At 46.6% G+C, this 22,254-nt stretch overlaps 1 protein-coding gene and 1 long non-coding RNA gene across 2 annotated transcripts in view; one reads left to right on the top strand and one right to left on the bottom strand.

The window, feature by feature from the left end:
* Window positions 1-3,032: 3,032 nt before the first annotated feature.
* Window positions 3,033-20,340, top strand: TGM1 (transglutaminase 1). The gene is made up of 14 exons (XM_036736355.1): window positions 3,033-3,345; window positions 3,887-4,075; window positions 5,041-5,289; window positions 6,043-6,161; window positions 6,565-6,672; window positions 7,114-7,288; window positions 7,613-7,751; window positions 7,969-8,072; window positions 9,964-10,052; window positions 11,881-12,034; window positions 12,540-12,821; window positions 13,605-13,765; window positions 14,152-14,288; window positions 20,115-20,340. Exons 1-14 carry the CDS (start codon window positions 3,033-3,035, stop codon window positions 20,338-20,340), a joined length of 2,445 nt encoding a protein of 814 aa, XP_036592250.1.
* Window positions 5,237-22,254, bottom strand: part of LOC118829338 — a 38,574-nt gene continuing 21,556 nt past the window's right edge. The window contains exons 3-4 of the long non-coding RNA XR_005008992.1: window positions 12,312-12,542; window positions 5,237-5,295 (exon numbers count right to left, since the gene is read on the bottom strand). This is a non-coding gene — a long non-coding RNA (uncharacterized LOC118829338). The remainder of the gene's footprint in view (window positions 5,296-12,311; window positions 12,543-22,254) is intronic.

Here is a 22,254-nt window from a genome sequence, read left to right on the forward strand (position 1 = left end):
ACCCTTCCCTGTTTACCTCTCCTGTACCATGCGTCCCCCAACCCCAGCCTGTATCCAGATATTGAGAAAACAGGCACCAGTAGCCGTCTGCTTGTGGTCTGAGCTCTCACAGCTTAGGTTCCCAGCAAAAAACTGAGTAGAAAGTGGGGAAATGGGGACCGATTGGGCAGGAGGTGAGTTCTGACTGGTGTGCAGAAACACAATGGAACTTGTCTCCATTCTTTTTAGGTCCTCCCTTTTTTTGATTCAGACCTTTTCTGCCTGCTGCTAGGACTTTTTGCCCCCCTGCATTTCCTGTTCTCAAGTCATTGCCCTTACGTCATCATCCCAAATGAAGTGGAGGAGTGAGGCAATTAGCCAGGTGGTCCAAGAAAAGAACTTTCACCCAAATTATCCTGATAATTATGTAGAACATCTCTGAGCCTCACAGGGAATATCTAGCCTTTCCTCTGTCTCTTGCTTTCTGCCTCTGTCAGCTTCCAAAGTGTTGGAGAGGTGGAGCTGGGTGCATATATAGGCAGGTGTTGGGAGCTGGTTGGTTAGCATTCCCTGGAACAATTCCATAGTCTAGGAAAGGAGCAGCCCTCAGAGCCAACCTTCCAAATCTACTCTTTAAAAAAAAACCAAAACAAAAAAGAACCGTTTGTGTAACTTTGTAGTAAATGCTAACAGGCATCAATCAACATCAATAATTCTATAACCTTTTCCAAGTCTTAACATTTGTGGATGTATGGGCACAGATAGGTGTCCCTATTAACATTTTGCCAGTTAAATCCAGCGTTCAACCACTTTTGTCATTGGCTGAGGGTGAGGGGGTTGCAGTGCAGCCTGTTGGAGAACTAGCTGCTAGCCAAGACACCTTCTCAGGAAAACATCCACACACACCTCCGTCCTTGGGCTATAGATAACCCGCATAAATGCTGCTTCCCATTCCATGACTAGGCCTAGGGAAGAAGGGCGAAGACCACACTGTCCCAAGAGAGTGAAACAGGTGTGGCTGGTGTGAGCAGAACAGTCCTGGGGCCCAGTAGGCCAGGTGGAGGACAGCAGAGCCGGTGGAACAGGGCAAGGCAGAAGTACAGCCGGTGGAGCCAGTCTGAGTGTTAGGCCTATGATGTCACCCAGCTCACTCACATACTCAGGACTCCTCAGACACAGGGCAATGGAAGCTCCACCCCGGGCCTCTTCTGTCAGGTTGGTCCTTTCCAGTGAAACCCCATTTCCATCCCTTCCTGCTTCAGTCCCTCATTTTTCTTGCTCTTAGTTCAAAGTCCCCAGGATGGATAAAGGAGGAACCTAAGGTTATTGGAGGTGGTAGGGCATGGGGCCTACCAGAGTTGCAAATATTGCTCAGGAAAGTGGAAGGATATCAATTCACTACTTGATTACATGTGTGAGGGGTCCTGAGCTCAAATTCATGTCCTCCTCCCTCAAGGGCTTTAGGAGTTCACACATATCCCATCCACCACGTTCGAAATAGGAGCCCTTATGCACTCCCAAAGCGTTGATTTGGGCCACTGCTGCTAGTGACTCCCACATCTGATTTGGTTTCTGCCTTAATACCGTGATGTGCCTGTTCGGGATTTCAGAGAATGAAGAAAGGGGGTGGGGTGAGTGTAAGGGACCAGGAGAAGTACTGGGGTGAGAACATTAATGAGGGGTGCTACTTTTTTGTGACTTCCCCCATCTCGGACTGGAAAATCCTCTTTGGGATGCGAGAGTTATGGTTCAAAACTCATGCTAGAGGGCTCTCTAGTACTGCCTTTATCGGGGGGCAGGGAGAAGGGACGGGGGTCTAGGTCCTAGAATCCCTTGGCCAGACGCAAGGGTTCTCCAAAACGGGGACATTCAGGCACTTGAAAACGGCATGTTCTTCGCTAGGCTCTGGCTCCCTTTTTCTAACGCCCCTCCCCAAACTCGGGCCCCATAACCTCCAAATCTCAGGGCACCGCCTTACGGTTTGTATTTCCTAGAAAGGCGAGAGCTAGGGGTGAGGGCGCTCTGCCCCTGTGCCCCTTCCTCCTTCCCCTCTAAGGCACCCTGCATCACAACCCCAGTATGGGGCAATCTTCGTTTCCTCTTCCCAGCAGCCCAGCCCCGCCCCTCCTCTCAAACCACCACCGGGCCACCCCGCCCCAAGCTTTAAACCTGAGCTGTCCGTCCCGTCTGTCCGTACTACCGTGTGGTCCCGTGCCTGGGACCGAGCGCTAGCGCTGCTGCTGCCGCCACCGCCAGGTGAGAGGGAGGGATGGAGCCCTGCAGTCTCCAGGGCAACTCATCCTTCGCAGACACAGGCTTTGGGACGGGAGGGAGTTTTTGCCCCCTCCTCACCTGAGGTCCTAAGGCTTTCTCCATAATCTCCAGAGCCTGCGCCTTGCCCCAGAACCCAGTTTCTTCTTTTAATTATTGCCCCCTGCTCTCCGCTGCACCTGCGACATCCCAGCCGCAGCTCCCTCGCCTTTGGCACCTCTGGAATTCACCAGACTGCACCTTCCAGGCAGTCCAGACAACTTATTCGCAATTGAATAGGAAAGAAAGATTGGTGCTCCATTCTGAACAGCTCCCCACCGAACACAGCCACCCTTGCCTCCTTGGGAAGGGGGTGGGGGGTTGGAGAGTGGGGTGGGGAGGTGTTGTAAGAATTATCTTAGACATAAGATAAATCTGTAATGTATTGTCTGGGCACCTCACAGGAGAGCTGATTAAGGCAGGCTGATTAAGAAAGGGAGCTCCTCAGAATGGGTTTGTCCTTCAGGTGTTCAAGTGGAGTTGGAGTGTCTTCTAGCCCAGGAAAGAAATTATGCAGGGGTCCCTGGGTGAGAGGGAAGTTCCAGGACCCCAAGTGAGTCTGATATTAGATAGGGTCCCTGAAGAGGCTTGGATATAAGGAAGCGATCCCTAGGTAGATCTGGTTGGAGTGGAGGGGGGATCCTAGGCTAAGTCTAGTTAGAATCGGGGTCCTTGGGGAGGTCTGATTAGAAGATGCCTGAGTCTATCTTACCATAGCTTATCCCTGCTTCTTGGCAGCAACTATGACTGACGGGTCGCGTTCAGATGTGGGGCGATGGGGTGGTAGCTCCTGGCAGCCCAGCGTCACGCCGTCTCCTGAGCCAGAACCAGATACCCGCTCTCGAGGGTCAGGTCGCTCTTTCTGGGCCCGATGTTGCAGTTGCTGTTCCTGCCGAGGAGCTGATGATGATTGGGGTCCAGAGCCTGCAGGCCCCCGAGGTTCGGGATCTCGGGGCTCTGGTCGTCCTGGCTCCCGAGGTTCAGGATCTCGGGGCTCCGGTCGTCCTGGCTCCAGAGGCAGTGGGGTCAATGCAGCAGGCGATGGTGTCATCCGAGGTGAGCCTCTAAACGTCTCTCTCATTCAAGGAAGGGAATCCTCAGGGATTCCCTGACCCTAAGTAAAGGGGTCCTTGGACTTTGCTTAATGTGTGGAGTGGGGAAGGATGGGTTTGCCCTTTGCTTTTAGCCATTCAGGTCCCCTTAAGGATGGAGCTGCCAGTCTGAGACTGTTGGGGTCCACCAAAGGGCTAGATTTGGGATTCTGGATTTCTTGAGCTGAGCAGGGAAAGGGAACGGAATAAACATTTATTAAGCACCTACTATGTTCCAGGCAGAGTGTTAAGCACTTTCCAATTATCTCACTGTGAGGTAGGTACTATTATTAGCCCCATTTTACGGCTGGGAAAACTGAAGCAGTGAGAGGTTAAGTGATTTGCCCAGGGTCACACAGCTAAGTGTCTGAGGCTGTATTTGAACTCTACTCTTCCTGACTCCAGGGCCAACACTACTGCTTCACCTAGCTGCCTCAGGGGCCCTGGGTTCTTTGGTCTGGGCTGGTGTGGGGATTCTGGACTATAACCAACTGTGACCCTTCCAGATGGCATGCTGGTGGTGACCGGGGTGGATCTGATGAGTAGGCGCTCTGATCAGAACCGGCGGGAGCACCACACAGAGGAGTATGAATATGATGACCTGATTATTCGACGAGGACAGCCTTTTTGCCTCACCGTCAGCCTGTCCCGGCCTTACTCCTCCTCCGACCGCATGGCCGTTGAGCTGCTTATCGGTCAGTGCAGAAGGGCAGGGACAGAGACAAAGGGGCAGACCATTGCTAGTTTTCCAACTGTGGTCTCCTGTAGCATTAGAACCAACAATAGCATTTGCTCTTTCCCGTGCTTTCTGCACTGATATGGTCAGGGTTTGTGCACACTTCTACCCATGCTGGCATGTCAATGTATGTCTGTGTAATACATGTATGTACATGAGAATCTCTGACTGTCCCTTTCTCAAGATGCTTGCTCCTAAGTGCCTCGTGTCTGTCCCATGCTAATAGGTGGATGATGGGTGTGTCTTTCTCTGTTTCTCTTACTGGACTTTTTTTTCTTCTGAGCGTGTGGGTGTCTCTCTGACTCTCCCTGTGACTCTGCATGTCTCAGTGTCTCTGTCCCCTCTGGCCTGGGGCTGGGTGGCTCCACTGCCGCGTTGCTCTTTGGCTGCTAAGGCCAGTGATTATGCAGCTGCTGGAGGCGGGAGACTCCTCATACCCTCTGATTAGAGCCTAACCTTGCCCACCTCGGCCTTTAATTTCCTGGGCCCCCTCCTGGATGCCCTGGATTCTGCTGGAACCCTGGGGAACCGATGAGGTTAGGGCTTAGGGTCCAGGCTGGCCCTTCCTCCTCTGTGGGGAGGCCTTTTGGGTGCATGTACATCTCAGGCCTGGGTCTGGATATATTCTGGGTTCAGTGTAGGTAGCTGTGCTGTGCCAGCCCTGGGGAAGGTGGCAGGGAGGCTAGGCAAGCAGTGGCCTTGGAGGCTCTTCTTTCCCTCGTTCTGCCTCAGGATTGGGATGTTGAACAAGGGCTTTGCACCAATACACAGAGCTCTTCCAGCTGAGTGGAGAGGGGAGCAGATAGAGTCAAACAAAGCTGGGTAGGGATTAGAGATGCCCCAGGGGTTCCATTCCATTTGAGATCTTGTCCCATTGGTCTCTCTAACCTCCTCAGTTCTCTCTCTTTATTTGCCCCCCACTAGGTACAAACCCTGAAATAGGCAAGGGTACACATGTGATCATCCCTGTGGGCAAGGGAGGCAGTGGGGGCTGGAAGGCCCAGGTGATCAAGTCAGAGGGGCAGCATGTGAACCTAAAAGTCCACGTTTCTTCCAATGCCATCGTGGGCAAGTTCCGCTTCACCATCCGAACACGAACTGATGCAGGAGAGTTCCAGATGCCTTTTGATCCTCGAAATGAGATCTACATCCTCTTCAACCCTTGGTGTCCTGGTGAGCCTGTGGGGTAAAGGTTTGAACAGTAAGGCAGGAAGGCTAAGTGAGTTATTAAGAGAGAAGGGAAGAGGACAGAACAGAATGGCTACCACAAGTCAAACTGGGCGAATTCCCATGATTCCATGCCACTAGGCAGAGGTCTCATGGATTTTAGAATCTTATAAGATCTAAACTGGAAAACACTTCATAGGGCCTGTCATCCAACCCCTTTATTTTACATATGAGGACACTCAAGCTCAGAGAGGTGATTCACCCAAGGTCACACAGCTAAAAAATAGCAGATTCAAAATTTGAACTTGTCTTCAGGCTCCAAATCTAGGGTTCTTTCCATTTCACTAAAGTGTTTTTCCACTTCCCCATGCCCTTCACCCCCTGGCTTCCCTCTGCCTCAGGCTGATGGTAGAGGGAAATGTCTGATTGTCCAGTGGAGGCCCTGAGCCAAAAGCAGGCTATAATGGCTCAATGGAGGCAGCTCTTCTGTTACCACCATCCACATCCCCTTCCCCCCTTGATTTGGATTGAGATTGGGCTGTTTTATCCACCACCATGGTATGGCTTTTATTAGCTGCTCTTTCGCAGAAGAAGATTTGCCCCATGACTTCCACCCCAACCCCACAGCTCAACTGTAAACCCCATAGGCCTGGCCTCAGGTGAAAAGTGCAGTGTTTAGGGAAGGCTGGAGGGCATCAGGGTTAGGGGACCCAGGCTATGCCTTTGACAGGTCTATATGTTTATCATGGGGGCTGACAGATGATCCTGTATATGTGGACCATGAAGACTGGCGTCAAGAGTATGTGCTCAATGAGTCTGGTCGAATTTACTATGGCACAGAGGCGCAGATTGGGGAGCGTACCTGGAATTATGGCCAAGTACGGGCAAGGAGGGAAAATAAGACGGGAATGTGAGGGGAGGCTGGGGCAGGGGGAGATGAGAGAGAGGGAAGGGCTGGGGCAGGGGGAGATGAGAGAGGAGGGAGGGCTGGGGCAGGGGGAGATGAGAGAGGTGGGAGGGTTGGGGCAGGGGGAGATGGTGGGGCAGGGGGAGATGAGAGAGGAGGGAGGGCTGGGGCAGGGAGAGAGAAGCGCGAGGGAGGACATCTGAGGGAAAGAGGAATGGAAAAGGGGAGAAAGGTGAGGAGGTGAGTGGTGTTAGGAAAGGAATGGAAGGAAAGAGCCTGAGTCAGAGGATGTTAGCAAGGGTGAAAAGCCTGGAGAGTCTCAGATAGGGAGAGATCTCTGAGGTAATTATGACTGCTGTTCTCTCCCCTCCTAGTTTGACCATGGAGTACTGGATGCCTGTCTCTACATCCTGGACCGGCGGGGAATGCCATATGCAGGGCGGGGGGACCCTGTGAGTGTCTCCCGTGTCATTTCTGCCATGGTATGTTCCCCACGCACCCCATCAAGTGCCACATTCCCTCCTGCTTTCCACCTCTATATCTGTTCACACATTTCTCAAGCTGCCTTCACTTCCAGTCCACTACTCCTTTCCCATTTCTCCCCCAATGCTTTCTTTGGGTAAAGAAACTATAATAAAGAAACCTCTCTGCCCCCAGCCTCCTGGTGTACCCCCCCCACACACACCCATGCTGGCTCCTGTCCCGACTCCTCTGGAATGTGTAGCCAAACCCAAAACTTGGCACACCCAAGAATTACATTCCTATGTCAAAACTTGGGTGGGAAAGGGTGGAGAGGCAACTGAACCTTGGAGGGGAGGGAGAGAGAATAACCTGGGGGCCAGCAGAAAGAGATCACTGTGTGTGTATTCTGTGAGGAGAAGGTGCAGAGTGGACAGCCCTCAGCCTCCACCCTTTCTACCTAGGTGAACTCTCTAGATGACAATGGGGTGTTGATCGGAAACTGGTCTGGAGATTACTCCAGAGGCACTAACCCCTCAGCTTGGGTGGGCAGCGTGGAGATCCTTCTGAGTTACCTTCGAACGGGCTACTCTGTCCCCTATGGCCAGTGCTGGGTTTTTGCTGGTGTCACCACCACAGGTAATGGAGGAAAGAATAACTCTGACCCCACAGGAGGCCATGACCTCCAACTTCTCAGCTCCAGGGATCCCCTGTATCCCCACCTTAGATTCCCTTTAACTCCATGACTCCAGAACACCTGTGGCACTAGGGCAGGGCTTAGGCGGGGGTGGCCTGGCAGGCTGGCATTAATTATTAGTAATTAGCCTTAACAAGGGAAGTGGGGGTAGGAAGGAGGGAAGGGCAGGGAGCTGAGACAGACAGGTGGCCTGACCCCTGGTGTTCCCACATCCCCCAATGCACTACCCCGCCCCAAGTCATTCACTGACTGTCTCCCTTTCAAAGTGCTCCGATGCCTTGGTATTGCTACCAGGACTGTCACCAACTATAATTCAGCTCACGACACCGACACCTCACTCACCATGGACATTTATTTTGATGAAAACATGAAGCCACTGGAACACCTGAACCGCGATTCTGTCTGGTGAGGAAGGAGGTGGGGTGTGGGAGGGGATTTGGGAGGGGAGGGATATAGGCATCTGAATGGGGTGAGAAAGGGTGTGGTCTGAAAGCCAGGCCTGCTCTTTTTCTCACCCGCTGCTTGTGGGACCATGCCAAAAGTAAAGAGTTGGTGAGTGGAAAGAGGAGTAGAATTAGTGAAGAAGGAATAGTCAAGATGGCCCCCTCTATCTGTGTCCCAGGAACTTTCACGTCTGGAATGATTGTTGGATGAAACGCTCGGACCTGCCCTCAGGCTATGATGGCTGGCAGGTGGTGGATGCCACCCCCCAAGAAACCAGCAGTGGTAAGGGAGCACCCATTCCACATTTCTTCTTCTCTGCCTACTTACTCCCACCTCCTGCCAAGAGGATTCTTCTGCCCACCATTCAGCTCTATCCTCTTCCAGTCTTTTTTATTCACTGATCCTACATCCTTCAGATTTTGAGTTAACTTTTACTTCCTTCCTCTTCTCACCTTGTAATTCACCGTGAATTTCAGAAGAGACTGCCATCTTTCTGTTGGACCATCTGATCCAATCCATTCTGAAAAGAATCTTTATTAAGGTTAAACCAAGCCTTTGTTTAAAGATCTCCTGGGAAGGCAGACACACTACCTCCCCAAAGCTGCCTATTCGACTTTTTAGTATCTGTAATTATTACACTTAATGTCGGGAAAGGTTTCCTAAATTTGTCTCTTTGTAACATCTACCCATAATTCCTAATTCTGCCTTCTAGGGATTATTCTTCCCCATCCTCTCTGCTCCTCACTCTTCTTTCCCCCATTCTTCTCTCCAGTTTATGGACTATTCCTCTCTGTCTAGCCAGAAGCTCCTTTTGGTTCTCCATCTCATGTCCTACCCCACCATCCTGTGTCCTTTAAACAACCCCAATTCTGGGTTCTCATTTGTCAACACCCCTCCATTCCTTCAGATAATCTGGATTTCAGCAGAATAAGAACCAAAAGACTTAGGTTGGAGTCTTGTAGAGCCATGGGAAATTTACTTTCCCTCTCTGAGCTTCTGTTTCCTTATCCACAAAATGAGGGGGTGTGGACCAAATCATCTCTAGGGTCCCTTTGGTCTCCAGCCTTTCTTTTGATTGTGGAGGTATAGTCAGCCACATATCTTTGCTGCAGGAACATTTTGTTCTTTCCTGCCAAAAAGCCAATCTGGAAAAAGAATATCATGGTTCTGGTGGCCAGAGAACATCTGAACCTCGTAAAGCAGAGGCACAATCTCAGCCAATCCGATTAGAATACGAAAATGACCTAGTTATCGTCTGTTCTTCCCAGTGGGAGACTCATTCTAAGCCATGTAATCAGGAGAGAGGAAACCATATGAAAATCCATGGCAAAGCAAAGTGCGGTGCATACTCTCGAAAGCACAAAATCAGTTCAAGTTCTCCTTTCTGGCTTTTTTTTTTGAGTGTTTCCTTTGGGTGGGCCCCTCGCCTTGTTTTTTTGGGGGGGGGGATCCTGAATATGTTGGTAGAAGACTGATACAGACATCCTCTACCCTAATACTGTGGACTGGGGGGAGGAGGGTGGAATGATTGAGTAAATATGTGACAGATTGTCAGACTACTAGAAGATCTCTAAAGTACCTTTTTTTTTAGCTCTTACTTTGTGATCTCAGTGTAGCATATGTGACTGTGGACAAGTCAGTCAATCTCTAAAAGCTTCAGTTTCCTCATCTGTAAATGGGGTATTTTAATACCCCTAATAATGGCCCTTATAATAAGGCTTATAGTGAGGAAAGCATTTTGCAAATTGTGAAACACTCAACAAACATAAATAATTATTATCATTATTATTACTTGCTACCCTGAGATTTCTGAGAGCTTCTTCAGTGATTACGGCTAAGCCATAGTCACAATCTACTCCCAGAGAAGAAGCTGAAATGTTACTGCTGAGCCAGCTTGTACTGGCCAGGAGAGCTGGTTGTTAAATTTTTAGCATAAGCATTTACACCTTGGAAATCAAGCAAATGCTATAAGTAGTGGCTTGATTTATTGTTTTATTGGTTGTTTAGCCTTAAGAAAGTGATAGAGAAAATGTTAATAATGTAGGCTAAGCTTACTAGTATGTTGTGTGTTTATTTTTTTTCTTGGAAAGCCAATTGTTAAACAGTTAGGAGCCCACACCTGTGCTCAAACCCAGGAAACAAAGCCCCTGATCAGTATTCCCTGATTGTCTAGGCATTTTCTGTTGTGGTCCCTGCTCAGTGGAGTCTATTAAGAATGGCCTGGTATATATGAAGTATGATACCCCCTTCATCTTTGCTGAGGTAAGAGAACTTCATGGAACAGATGCATTTGTTTATATTTTATGTCCATGATCTTTTCCCTTTAGTATCAAATTGTATTGAAATGTACCCTACCCATTCCCTATTGCATCTCTGACCCTATCCTGTATAACAGGAGTGATCCCATTGGAGCATGGGTTATGGATCTATGGGGGATGAGACACAGGGTTCAGTTTCTGCTGAAGGACATGAACTACTAGAAGCTTCTGGCTGGAGCTTGCGTACCTCCCCCCGCCCCAACCCTGTCATGGGGCACTGCATCAGAGGACTGGCCACCAAGGGAAAAGAACTGCCCACTAAAGAGATGATAAAGGGAGAAACAACTTTTGTTCTTGCTTTCTTCTTCCTCTCTTGTGAATGTACTGCTTGGGTCTGAGACAACTCTCCCTTGGACCTCCTATGAGAGGATGGGAGGGGCTTCCTCCTTCCTGGTAGTTACGGTAATTGCTCACACATGGCACCTGGGGAATATGTTCAGCCAGATGAGCCTGAGACTAGATATCAGAAGGCTTTTGCATAGGTGACCAACGATGATCCCGAGATGGAAACCATCTCTCTAAAATCTACACGGAATGGGCTTGCTGCTCATTGGCCAGACTTCTATGATAAGTGCTCCATCCTGTACAAGAGGGAGGGACCTATCAAAAGGCTCTGGTTGTGCATATCCTTCAGCAAGAGACTGAAACCTGCCCCATGATCCCATAGCATTAAAGCAATGGTCCAATGGCTCTCCTTTGTTACAAGTGTCTAATTGGGTTGGCCCACATTCAACAGACAACAAATTAGGCACCTACTAGGTTCTGGCCATACAAAGATTAAAAAAAAAACCCACTAACTCTGTCCTCAAACTTAAAATTTAATGGCAGAGATAAGATGTGTACTTAGGGGCAGTGTGGAAAAGTGAATACAGAGGTGACCCAGAATCAGGAAGGCCTGGGTTCAAGTCCTAACTTTGACCATACTGGCTGTGCAACCCTGCACTAGTCACTTTTCATCTTGATAACCTGGGCAGTTCTCTAAGACTATAAGCTATAGGGCCACTGCCAACCTTCTTGGTAGGGGAAATTTCCTCAGTGGGACTTCCCACATCAATTAAGTCATAGTTCCAGACCAAAAAAAAAAGACAAATAAATATTATACAAAGAAGACTGTAAGGGTAAGGAAAAAGGAATGGTCTAGATTATAAGGGATATAAGACACAGGATGTTGGAATAAAGAGATATAAGAAATAGGAGGGAGAAATCACTCTCAAATTGGGGGGTCAGGGAAGCCTTAATAGAGAGCTGTTGTTGTTGAGTTGTCTCAGTTGGGTCCAACTCATTGGGGTTTACTTGCAAAGATACTGGAGTGGTTTGGCCATTTCCTTCTCCAGCTCACTTTACAAATGAGGAACTGAGGCAGATAGGGTTAAGTGACACAGATAGGGTTAAGGGTCATACAGCTATTAAGTGTCTGAGGCTGAATTTGAACTCATGAAGATGAGTCTTCCTGACACCGGGATGAAGGCTCTATCCACTGTACCTAGCTGCCCTCATAAACCTGATAGGCTTTTAAGGAAGAGAAGGATTTCAACAGGTAGAGTTGTGGAAGAAGTGTATCCCAGGTATGGAAGGCAGCCTATGCAAATGCATGTAATATAAGATTAGTGGAAGAACTACTAGTCCAATTTGGTTGAAACACAAAATACCTTGGAAAGGCAGGTTGGAACCAAATTGTGGAGAGGTAGGTCTGTTCTGTTCTCCACAGTATCATAGAAGGTCTTGCTCACTGCTTGCTTCCCTACTCTCCTTACCTCCTTCACCATTCACAGGTGAACAGTGACAAAGTCTACTGGCAACGGCAGGACGACGGAAGCTTCAAGATTGTCTACGTGGAGGAGAAGGCAATTGGGACCCTCATCTGCACCAAAGCCATTGGCTCCAACATGAGGGAGGATATTACTCACATCTATAAACATCCTGAAGGTACTTGCCCTGGGTCCTGGGAAATCATTTCTCTTTGGGGCCACCCCTCTGGCCACTGACTCTGTGGCTCCATACTCTATCTCTATGGTCCCACTGGGTGGTTTCCAGAACTCTGAATATTCAGCATGCATTTGTTGGGCATCTATTATGTACAAGGCTCTACTAGGCCTAAGGGAGATATAAAGGTAAATAAGACATAATCTTTGGCTTCCCAGAACTAGAAGAAGAAGAGATAAAACATATAGTCAAATAATACAAAATCAAATGTGATAAGTACCTGTGGGGTGCAAAGTGCTTTGGAAATTCAGATGAGGGAGAGGTTTCTTCTGGCTGAGAATAATCAGGGAAGGCTTGGTGAGGTAAGTAGTTTTGGGGTTGGATCTTGAAGAAGAGATGGTATTTCAATAGGCATCACTGGGATGGAGAATTCTTTTCCTGTCCTTTGTCATCAGGGCCTCCCTGACGCCATCTTTTTTTGTTTGTCCCCTCTCCTGCTGGTCACCAGGGTCTGAAGCAGAGAGGAAGGCAGTAGAGACGGCAGCAGCTCATGGCAGCAAACCCAATGTATACGCAACCCGGGACTCTGCTGAGGATGTCTCGGTGCAGGTAGAAACGCAGGATGCAGTGATGGGACAAGACCTAGTAGTCACTGTGGTGCTGACGAACCGTGGAAGCAGTCAGCGTACTGTAAAACTACACCTCTACCTTTCTGTCACCTTCTATACTGGTGTCACTGGCCCCGTGTTCAAAGACAGCAAGAAGGAAGTGGCACTGTCCCCTGGAAGCTGTAAGTCCTTCCTTTGCTACTCAGGGCTATCTTGGTATAGTCTCTGTATTCATATGGCTCCCACCCTTGGTTAGGCCCTTTTCAGCTGCTGACTGGACCATCTGCCTGTCTCAAGTCTTTCCCTTCTCCGCACAGATACCAGCGTGATTTTCCTAAAGCACAAGTCTAACCATGTCACTGCCCTGCTCAGGGGCTCTCTGTTACCTCCAGGATCCAATACTAATTTCTCTATTTGGCATTTAGAACCTTTTACAGCCTGGCTCAAGTCCAGCTTTCCATCTCAAATATACATTACTTACCTTCATATACCATAGTTTCCTGGCCTTCTCCTCCCTCTCTAGTCTCTACATCTTTTTCACAAGCTGTCCCCATGCCTAGAACACATTCTTTCCTCTCTCTGGTTTCCTTCAAAACTCAGCTCATCTGCCACCTTCTACATGAGGCTTTTCTCTGATCCCCATCCACCTCCAGCTGCGTTTCCACTGTAAAAATGACCTTGTATTTTGTATATTCTTATATGTATACATTTATCGTCCCCAATAGACTAAGTTCCTCAGGGGCAGAAATCATTTCATTTTTGTTTCTGTGTCTCCAGCATCTAGCACGTTGCCTGGTGAACATCCGAGTGCTTTCTTATTTGCTGTGTGTCCCCTCTTGGCCAGCCCTTATGCCTCTCAGGCATCCACTAGGAGGAGGCTCAGAGAGGGCAGGGTGGGCAGAACCGGGAGAGGGATAGGATGCAGATGCTCTGTGTGACATCTTTTCTCCTCTCTCCCACTCCAGCTGAGCGTGTGACCCTGCCTGTGGCCTACTCAGAGTACCAGCCACATCTGGTGGATCAGGGAGCTATGCTGTTGAACGTGTCAGGGCACGTCAAAGAGAATGGGCAGGTGTTAGCCAAACAACACACCTTCCGCCTGCGTACCCCAGACCTCTCCCTCACGGTATGGGCAAAAGAAACTAATCTTATCTGGGGAGAAAGGGTTGCTGATCAGAGGAGACAGGTTTGGGGGTGATAGAGAACAGCAGGAGGATTCAGAACCAGAAGAGTGTTAGCCTGAATTCTACCAAGCAGTCCAAGAAAGAAAGGTTGGACTCGAACGTCATTAGATTAGAGCTGAAAGAGACCTCATCTGAACGGCCTCTGTTGGGCACAACTTGGTAGCATCCCTTTGTCTCTGCTGGTAGGAGAGCCTTGGGTGATGAGATCCTTATGGAAGGGAGGGTCATTGCTGAGGGTCTCTAACTCTGGAAGGTAACCTCAGATGGCGGTGAAGAAGCCACTGCATGCCAGTCAGAAGGTCCTCATTCTCTTTTTTCCCTGTCTCAGGTGCTGGGGGCAGCTGTGGTCGGCCAGGAGACAGAGGTGCAGATTATATTCAGGAACCCGCTGCCTGTCACTCTCACCAAAGTAGTCTTCCGACTTGAGGGCTCTGGACTCCAGAGGCCCAAGGTTCTCAATGTTGGGTGAGTTTCACCCCCTTGCTCTTGCCCTTATGCCCTCACTCCAGGTTTACTAAGTAGGGAGACATTTAAACAACCCAGGAAGGAAATGGGCTTTGTTTGGGGTTGGCTAGCTGGACATCTTTGCCATTCAATTTGTGTTTGCTGAGGCCTAATGTGTACAGAGAAGTATATACATGACACACTCTTCCTTGAGATCTTCTTGGGGAGATCAGATTTAACCACATTAAACCATTAGAGAGAAATCCAAGACAGGACCCAGCTTAGTGGCATATTTAAGTATTGCAGCGGCTCAGAGAAGGGAGCTCAGCGTGGGCTGGAAGGATTTAGGGAGCTCCTGTAGAGGCTTAGATTTAGAGCTGGAAAGGACCTTGTGGTTCCTCATCTGATGTACTCTATCACTTGGGGCCTGAGCGTTCAAACCTTTTACTAAAAATATATTCTAATACACCCAGGAAGAAACAGATCCCAAGGTGGAAGTTAGGCAAATAAAAGCAAGTAAAGGCTACTGGCAAAGAGGTTAAAAATGCTGAGCAAGGAAGTTCTCGGGGGTCTGAAGCTCCCCACTGGTGTCCTGAAAACCCATCTTTCTTGCCCAAAGGCCCACAGCTGGGTCCCAGATCAATGCACCCAGTGTACAAGTTAACCCAAACTCTCCCCAGATCTGCAGTACAGCTTCCTCGCTCGCAACAGTCCTGGCTGGTGTTGTGGGAGGCAGGGAGTGTTGGCATGTTTCCCCCTTTCCCAGTATCTTGACTCACAACACCTTGGAGGGCATACTAGTCCAACCTCCTTATTTCACAGGTGAGAAAATCAAGTCCAGAAAAGCAGCTTGCCAAAGATAATACAGGATAGGGAATTGCAGAGGGGAGATTTGAACCCAGTTCCTCTGACTCCAAATCCATTATCCATTGCCCATTATTTTAAAATACCATACTGCTTATATAATATAACCTAGTTTGTTCTGATGTTCTCCAAGTGACGGACACCCATTTTGTTTCCGGTTTTTATTGTTCAGGTGTGTCCTACCCTTCATGACCCTATGGACCATGCTCTCTATGGGGCTTTCTTGGCAAAGATACTAGAGTGGTTTGCCATTGCCTTCTCCAGTTTACTGAGGCAAGCAGGAGTTAAGTGACTTGCCCAGGGTCACATAGCTAGTAAGTGTCTGAGGGCAGATTTCAACTCAGGTCTTCCTGACTCGAGGCCCAGAGCTCTACCCACTGAGCCATCTAGCTGCTTCATATTTCTTACCACCCAGAAAAAACTATTACGAATATTTTGGTATAAATTATACTTTTGTTTCTGTCTTTGGTCTCCTTGAAGTATATGCCTAGTATTGGCCTTGCTGGGTCAAAGGATATAAATATTTTGGTCACTTTTCTCAGTAATATGAAAAGCACATTGGTCTTGAAGTCAGAAACACCTGGGTTTGAATCCCTCTCCAGACTCTAATGACCTCCCTAAGTGTTGGTTTCCACCTATGTAAAAGGGGAATATGAACAGCACCTTCCTTCAAGGGTTGCGATGAGGATCATGTGACATAATGTGTGGAAAATGCTACGTGTCACTCGTAGTAATAACAATGATGATGCTGGAGGAGGGGCCTGGGCTTGAGCTGGACACTATCCCATCGTCATCACACGTATATGGCAGAAACTAGGCGGGGCAATGGATAGTGTTGGACTTGAAGTCAGGAAGACCTGAGTTCCAATCCTGCCTTGGACACTTAGCTACGTGAGCCTAAAGCAAGTGACTTACCTTTCTCAGCCTCAGTTTCTCCCTGTGTAAAATGGAATAATAATAATATAATAATAAAAGTACCTGTCTCACAGGATTGTTGTGAAGATCAAATGAGTTAATATATGTAGGGAGCTTTGTGAACCTTCAAGCCCTATATAAATGCTAGCTATTATATTATATATTATTTATATATTATTATAATATATTATTAATATATATATAATATATTAACTATATATTATATTATTAGCATTATTATTATTTCACGGGGTTGTCAAGAAAACACTTATGTACCACAAAATACTATATACAAATGTGAGTTGTTATTGTTTAGTTACCCAAGTGTATTTACCCAGTACTAGCTCTCTCATGACTCTGAGCCTGGCGCCATATCCTGGTATAACAAAGACCCAGTTGTTTCTTTTTAGTGGGTTATTGGAGATAATCAACCTATAGGGAGCCTGATCTAAAGAATGGTCATAGGATAAATGCAGAGAGTAAACAGTGACAACTCACATACACTTTAAAGATTTGCAGAGTGCTTTTCATACAATAAACCTGTGAAGTAGGTAGTACAGATGATATTAGCTCCATCTTACAGATCAGAAAATCAAGGCTTGGAGAGATTAAGTTATATGCTCCACGGTCACATGGTTAGTAAATGTCAGAACTAGGATTCTAACCTCTATGTCTTGACCCCAAGTTCACTGCTCTTTCTGCTATGTCATTATGATGAGAAAGCCTCAATGTTAATGTTATATGCTGGCTGATAACTAAATGCATTAGTGAGGGAGTAGTGAGGAGAGAAATGTCTTAAGAATCCTCCTAGAGGAAGAGCAGGATCCCTCTTTCGGGAGGGAAGTACTGAGGACAGGTCATAAGGAAAGAATACTGAGGACAGAAGAATTCTGATCCCTGTGGTGTTAGAGATGGTCCTATTTCTTATCCCCAAGGTATAGCTGTAGCATTTGTGATCCCCACCCTGGACCCTGTCTCTATCCTTAGAGCTACTGGGGTTTAACTCTAGAGATTCTACTCTCTATCTGGACTATAATGAAAATGACTTAGCTCACAGGGAGACAAGTTAAGAGTCTCAGATGGACTGATGGGCTCATGCCTCCATCAGTCATTTCACCCATCCCCCTGCTTCTTGGCAGTTCCTTCTCCTAGTCATAATAGTTGGGGAGGGGGAATATCTTTTATTTCTGTTCTAAGAACAGACTCCATAATCTCACTTCTTCACCTCTCCTCTCTTCTCCTTCTGTTCCCTTTCCACTGCCCTCGCCATCCTGGCCATCCCAGAACGGGTTTAACCTGGAGCCCATCCCTGTACTCACTTCCTCCCTTGGGAATTTCCATGTCTGATTATGTGCTCAACAGAGTATAGAGCCTGGAAGAAGCCCCTGAGCTACCGACTCAGAAATAGTAGAATCCAATGTACACCTTACTCTAGTTCTCATTTGCATATGAAAATCCATAGCATGGACCTGTATTATATACTATCTTTACAGTGTAACACAAAGCTTTGCTTGAAGAAGTAACAGCTGATTGTTGTTTTTTTTTTTTTTTAACAGAAGCACCCAAATGAGTACTGTCCCTTTTAACCTTAGGATAGTGCAAAGTTATTTCAATGATTCTGCCATTGCTCAAAACGTTTTCTGGATGCCTCTTTTGGAATTGCCTTTAGAAGTGAGCACTTGGGAATGTCTCATACAGCAGCAGTTCATCAGCCTTTGAGGGTGTACTTGACTTTGTCATTTAGAGCCATGTCTATCCCATAAAGCAGCTGGTGAAGTTGGGCAATGTCATTCTAGGCCAACAAGGAGGTGTGACTGCTGGAGTTTTGAGACAAATTTTCTTGTGTGAGTTCAACTAGCTCTGGCGGTAACTTCAAAAGACATGCCCCTAAAGGTCTGTAGTAATGGCAGCATAATTGGAATAAGAATGTGGATAAGTTCTGCTGTGTTTGTTGAGTAATCAGTATCATGTAATCAGAATCACATCAGCCACGTCATGTAATATAAGGCAGATCCCTCTTTAGAAATACCTGAATTATAAATTATAATCAGCATGTACACACCTACTTCCTCTTAAAGCCCTGATACAGCTACCATGAGGAATCGCTGCTGAATCCAAAGGAAATCATGTTGGGGAGGGGAGGTTTCTAGTTGGAATATGAACCACATATTCCCATACAAACCATGTTTTCAATGGAGGTACTCTGGTGCAGTGGAAAGACCATGGGAATGAGAGGCTCTGGGTTCAAATCTCAGCTCTGCTGGTTTTCTATCTCTCTGACTTTGGGGATCACTTAACCTCTTTCTGTACATTAGTTATCTCTAAATGAGAGGGTTGGACTCAGTGGTCTATCTCTAATGCCCCTTCTAGTATGATCCTATTATGCCAGCAATATAATTTAGTAATAGTAAAAACTTTAAAGCTTTATATGAGTTGTTATTATTGGTTAGGAAAGCATTTAAGGACTGGTCTGGGTACCTCACTAGCCCTTAAAACATTGTTTCTGTGAGAATGTACAAACTTTTTAAATAAAATACATTCTTAGTTTGAGTCTTGCATCATAATATCTAAATGCACAGGACACCTCAACAGTCTCCTGAATCCTTACATCATAAAATCTTAGCACTAGAACGGATCTTAAAGGCTGTCTAGTCCAGCTCTCTTATTTTTATAAATCAGGAAACTGAGGCCCCAAAAGATGCTCAGGGAACTCTTGTTACATCAATGTCCAAGCCAAACGTCACTTCCCAAAGTTACAGGAAGGGATAGTTTTAGAAAGCGAAGATGTTCTCCAGGAGCTTTGCAATCAACCTATTTCCCTTAAGGCAATGAATGGGTGCCTCTTTGGAGATGACCTTTGCTGAGACTGGATTTCTCCAAGGAGGCTCTAGCTTTGAGTAGAAATGAGACAAACACACCAAGCAGGGAGGATTTGGTTTAAGGTAAAAGTTTGATCAAGAAGAGAAGATGGGGGGCAGCTTGAGTGGCACAGTGAGTAGAACACTGGCCCTGGAGTGAGGAGGACTCGAGTTCAAATTTGACCTCAGGCACTTGACATACTTACTAGCTGTGTGATGTTGGGCAAGTCACTCAACCCCAAATTGCCCTGCCTTCCCCCCTCCAAAGGAAAAAAAAAGGAGGATAAGGTAATGTGGGTGATATGAAAACAACAGGTAATAATTTTTTTTTAAAAAGGAAAAAAAAGGACATTATGTTTGGGAAAGTATATGTATGTATATATGTATGTGTATATCTATAGCTATAGAGAAACATATCTAAACCTTATTGTAGCCTTCCAGGGGGTTGGAGTGAGGGGAAAAAAAAAAACAAAGTAAAAAAGTACACAGCAGAGAACAAAAGAAAACTCACAAGGAAGCAAAGAAAAGATGGACAGCTCTCAACATAGCATGTATTATTTATCATACAGGCCTTCTTGAAACAAAAATTTTTTGCTACATATTTTGAATCCTCTCTTACATTCTAATATGCACACGACATGCTTTTTTTTCTTTCTTATTCTGTATTTAAGTTTCAATATTTAAGTTTATGATGTGTTTCATTTTTTTTCTCTATTCTGTATTTGTGTTCTGGCCCTTGAGTCTAAAATAAAATTAAAAAAAAAAAGAAAAAAGTGGGCAGGATATGCTTAATAGAAGGATCTTTAGGGAGAAGGCATTGGTAGGTGGTAGAATGATAAAGAAGATATAGAAGCATCAGGACATGGGAGATGAGAAGAGAAAAAGCAGGAAGAAAAGGAACCCAGACCAGAAAAAGAAAGGATATAGGACAAGGACATCCCTTGGAAGGCCTCAGGTTCCTAGCTCTTTTTTGACCGGGACATGACCCAGGAAGTTTCAATGGCTCAAGGGATTTGTCATTTCCTGGTATGCCCAGGTGTCCAGGCTCAGCCTGGGAAAATTGGCTGGTTAAGGTCTACCTCAAGTTGTGCTTATTGACCTTAAGCTTGGCTTCCTGCCTTTCTTAAGTCAGTGTCCCTAGACCAGCATTTACCCTTCTCTAACGTAGCCCCTCCAAGCCTTACCTCTTGGCCCTAATCTTTCACTACAGAGACATTGGGGGCAATGAAACAGTCACACTGCGTCAAACATTCGTGCCTGTGCGGGCAGGTCGACGGCAGCTCATCGCCAGCTTGGACAGCCCTCAGCTCTCCCAGGTGCACGGAGTCATCGAGGTAGACGTGGCGCCTGCTTCTGGTGGGGGCTTCTTCTCCAGTAACCGGGGTAGCAGCCGTTCTGGGGAGAATGTCCCTATGGCACCCCGAGGAGGAGCCTAAACTTGAAATTGGAATGGGACAGATGCAATAGGAAAATGGACGCTTCATTGAAGCAGGGGGCTGGGACAAAGAGGACACCTTGTGGCCTAGGAAGAAAGGCCTAGGAGGCCTGGGGTGGGATCCAACTTCCATACACATTGCATGGCACTGAAGGTAATAAAGATTCTTTGTTTTGTTTTGTTTTTTTTAAATGAAGCTCTTGGCTTTGTTCATCTGTTTGCTCATGCCAATCTAAAGAGAATGGGCTCATCATCGTCTTTTTGGTCTCTATACCATACTTAGAGTCATTTGTATGCCTGGTTCTGAGATCCCAGGCATTCCAGTGACTGGTCAAATTAGAGAATATTAGAACTATAAGGGTCTTTAGATATCATCGAGTTCAGGCCTTAAGGCCCACCGCAATCTAGTTCAACCCCTGGATTTTACACATGACAGAACTGAAGTTTAAAGACTTTTCTAAGGTCATATAGTAAGTTAGTGGAAGAACCAGGGTTCAAATCCAGATCTTCTGACTCCAAGCCTGGTGCTTGTGCTACTATATCCTATTGTGGGCCTTCCTAGACCAAACCAAATGTAGGCTTCAGAATCAATCTGGCCTCTTAGGTTCCTTAGGACTGGGATTTTCTTAAATCTGTTTCATGTCCTCTCACCCTGATGAGATTTTGTTGAGAAAATCATCTGTATACTTAACCCCAGGACAAATCTAAATCTGGGGCTTCTGTTGGGATCAGACAAGCCTTGGAGGCCTGATGACAGGACTGGCTATTTGATCTGATTCACCGCCTTGGTCTTGTCATCAAGGTGTTTTCTCCCTGTAACACTCAACCAACTGAACAGTGTTTATTGAAACACTAGTTATGTACTCAGTCCAATGCTAAGTAATCTAATGGAGCCCCTTTTCAGGGAATGATCTAGGATGGTATGAAGTAGGAAGATCATAGGATAATAAACTGGTAGTTGAAAGGAACCTTAGAGGTCACTGAATACAACCCCTTTGTTTTACAGATGAGGAAACTGAGACAGGCTAAGTGAATTGTTCAGGGTCGCACAGCTAGAAAGTGTCACATCCTGAGGTACGATTAGAACCCAGCTCATCCTGACTCTAAATTCAGTTTCCTATCCCCTTCAGCGATGCTGCTTCTGAAGAGGCAAGAGGTTTAGAGGCAAGCTGGTGTTTCCTCTAAAATGTGAAGGAAAAGTAGGATCTTATAAGTCAAGTCCTACTTCATGCTAGGCACTGTGCTAAGCATTGAGGAGTCAGGGAAAGACAAAAATATGCCTCCTTTCAAGGAGCTCACAATGTAATGGGAAAGATACCATGCAAACAACTATGTATAAACAAGATATATACAGTATAAATTGGAAGTAACAGAGGGGAAGTATTAGCATTAAGGGAAAGGCTTCTTGCAGAAAGTGATGTTTTAGCTGAAGCTTGAAGGAAGCCAAGAGAAAAGGAGGGAGAGAACTCCAGGCAGGGGGGGATGGTGAAAATGCATGGATTTGGGAGATGAAGTCTCTTGTGAGAAGAATGGGCCCACAGTCACTGAATCACAGAGTACATGGAGAGAAGTAAAGTATAAGAAGACTGGAAAGATAGGAAGGAGCCAGTTTGTAAAAAAGGTTTAAAAGCCAAACCTGGCATTTTTATTTGATCCTAGAAGAATATAGAGCCAATAGAGTTTACAGAATAAGGGGATAACAGGGCCAGACCTATGTTTTAGAAAGATCACTTTGATAGCTGAGTGGAAGATGGACCAATCAGGCAGCTTTTTCAATAGTCTAGGGTTGAGGTAGTGAGTAAGTGTTAGAGGAGAGGAAAAGGTTTGTATCTGAAATGTAGTAAAGATAGAACTGAAAGGACCTGGACCTGGCAATAGAATGTATACAGGAGGGTGAGAAAGAGTGGGAAATCAG

Source organism: Trichosurus vulpecula, chromosome 8 (assembly GCF_011100635.1).
Source record: "Trichosurus vulpecula isolate mTriVul1 chromosome 8, mTriVul1.pri, whole genome shotgun sequence".
Classification (NCBI taxonomy): domain Eukaryota; kingdom Metazoa; phylum Chordata; class Mammalia; order Diprotodontia; family Phalangeridae; genus Trichosurus; species Trichosurus vulpecula.

Excerpts from the sequence above, each read along its gene's own strand:
- TGM1 (XM_036736355.1), top strand. The coding sequence starts at position 3,033 with ATGACTGACGGGTCGCGTTCAGATGTGGGGCGATGGGGTGGTAGCTCC. Across the intron at positions 7,289-7,612 it reads TGCTGGTGTCACCACCACAG|TGCTCCGATGCCTTGGTATT; the intron begins GTAATGGAGGAA and ends TCCCTTTCAAAG. Across the intron at positions 12,822-13,604 it reads GGCACTGTCCCCTGGAAGCT|CTGAGCGTGTGACCCTGCCT; the intron begins GTAAGTCCTTCC and ends CTCCCACTCCAG.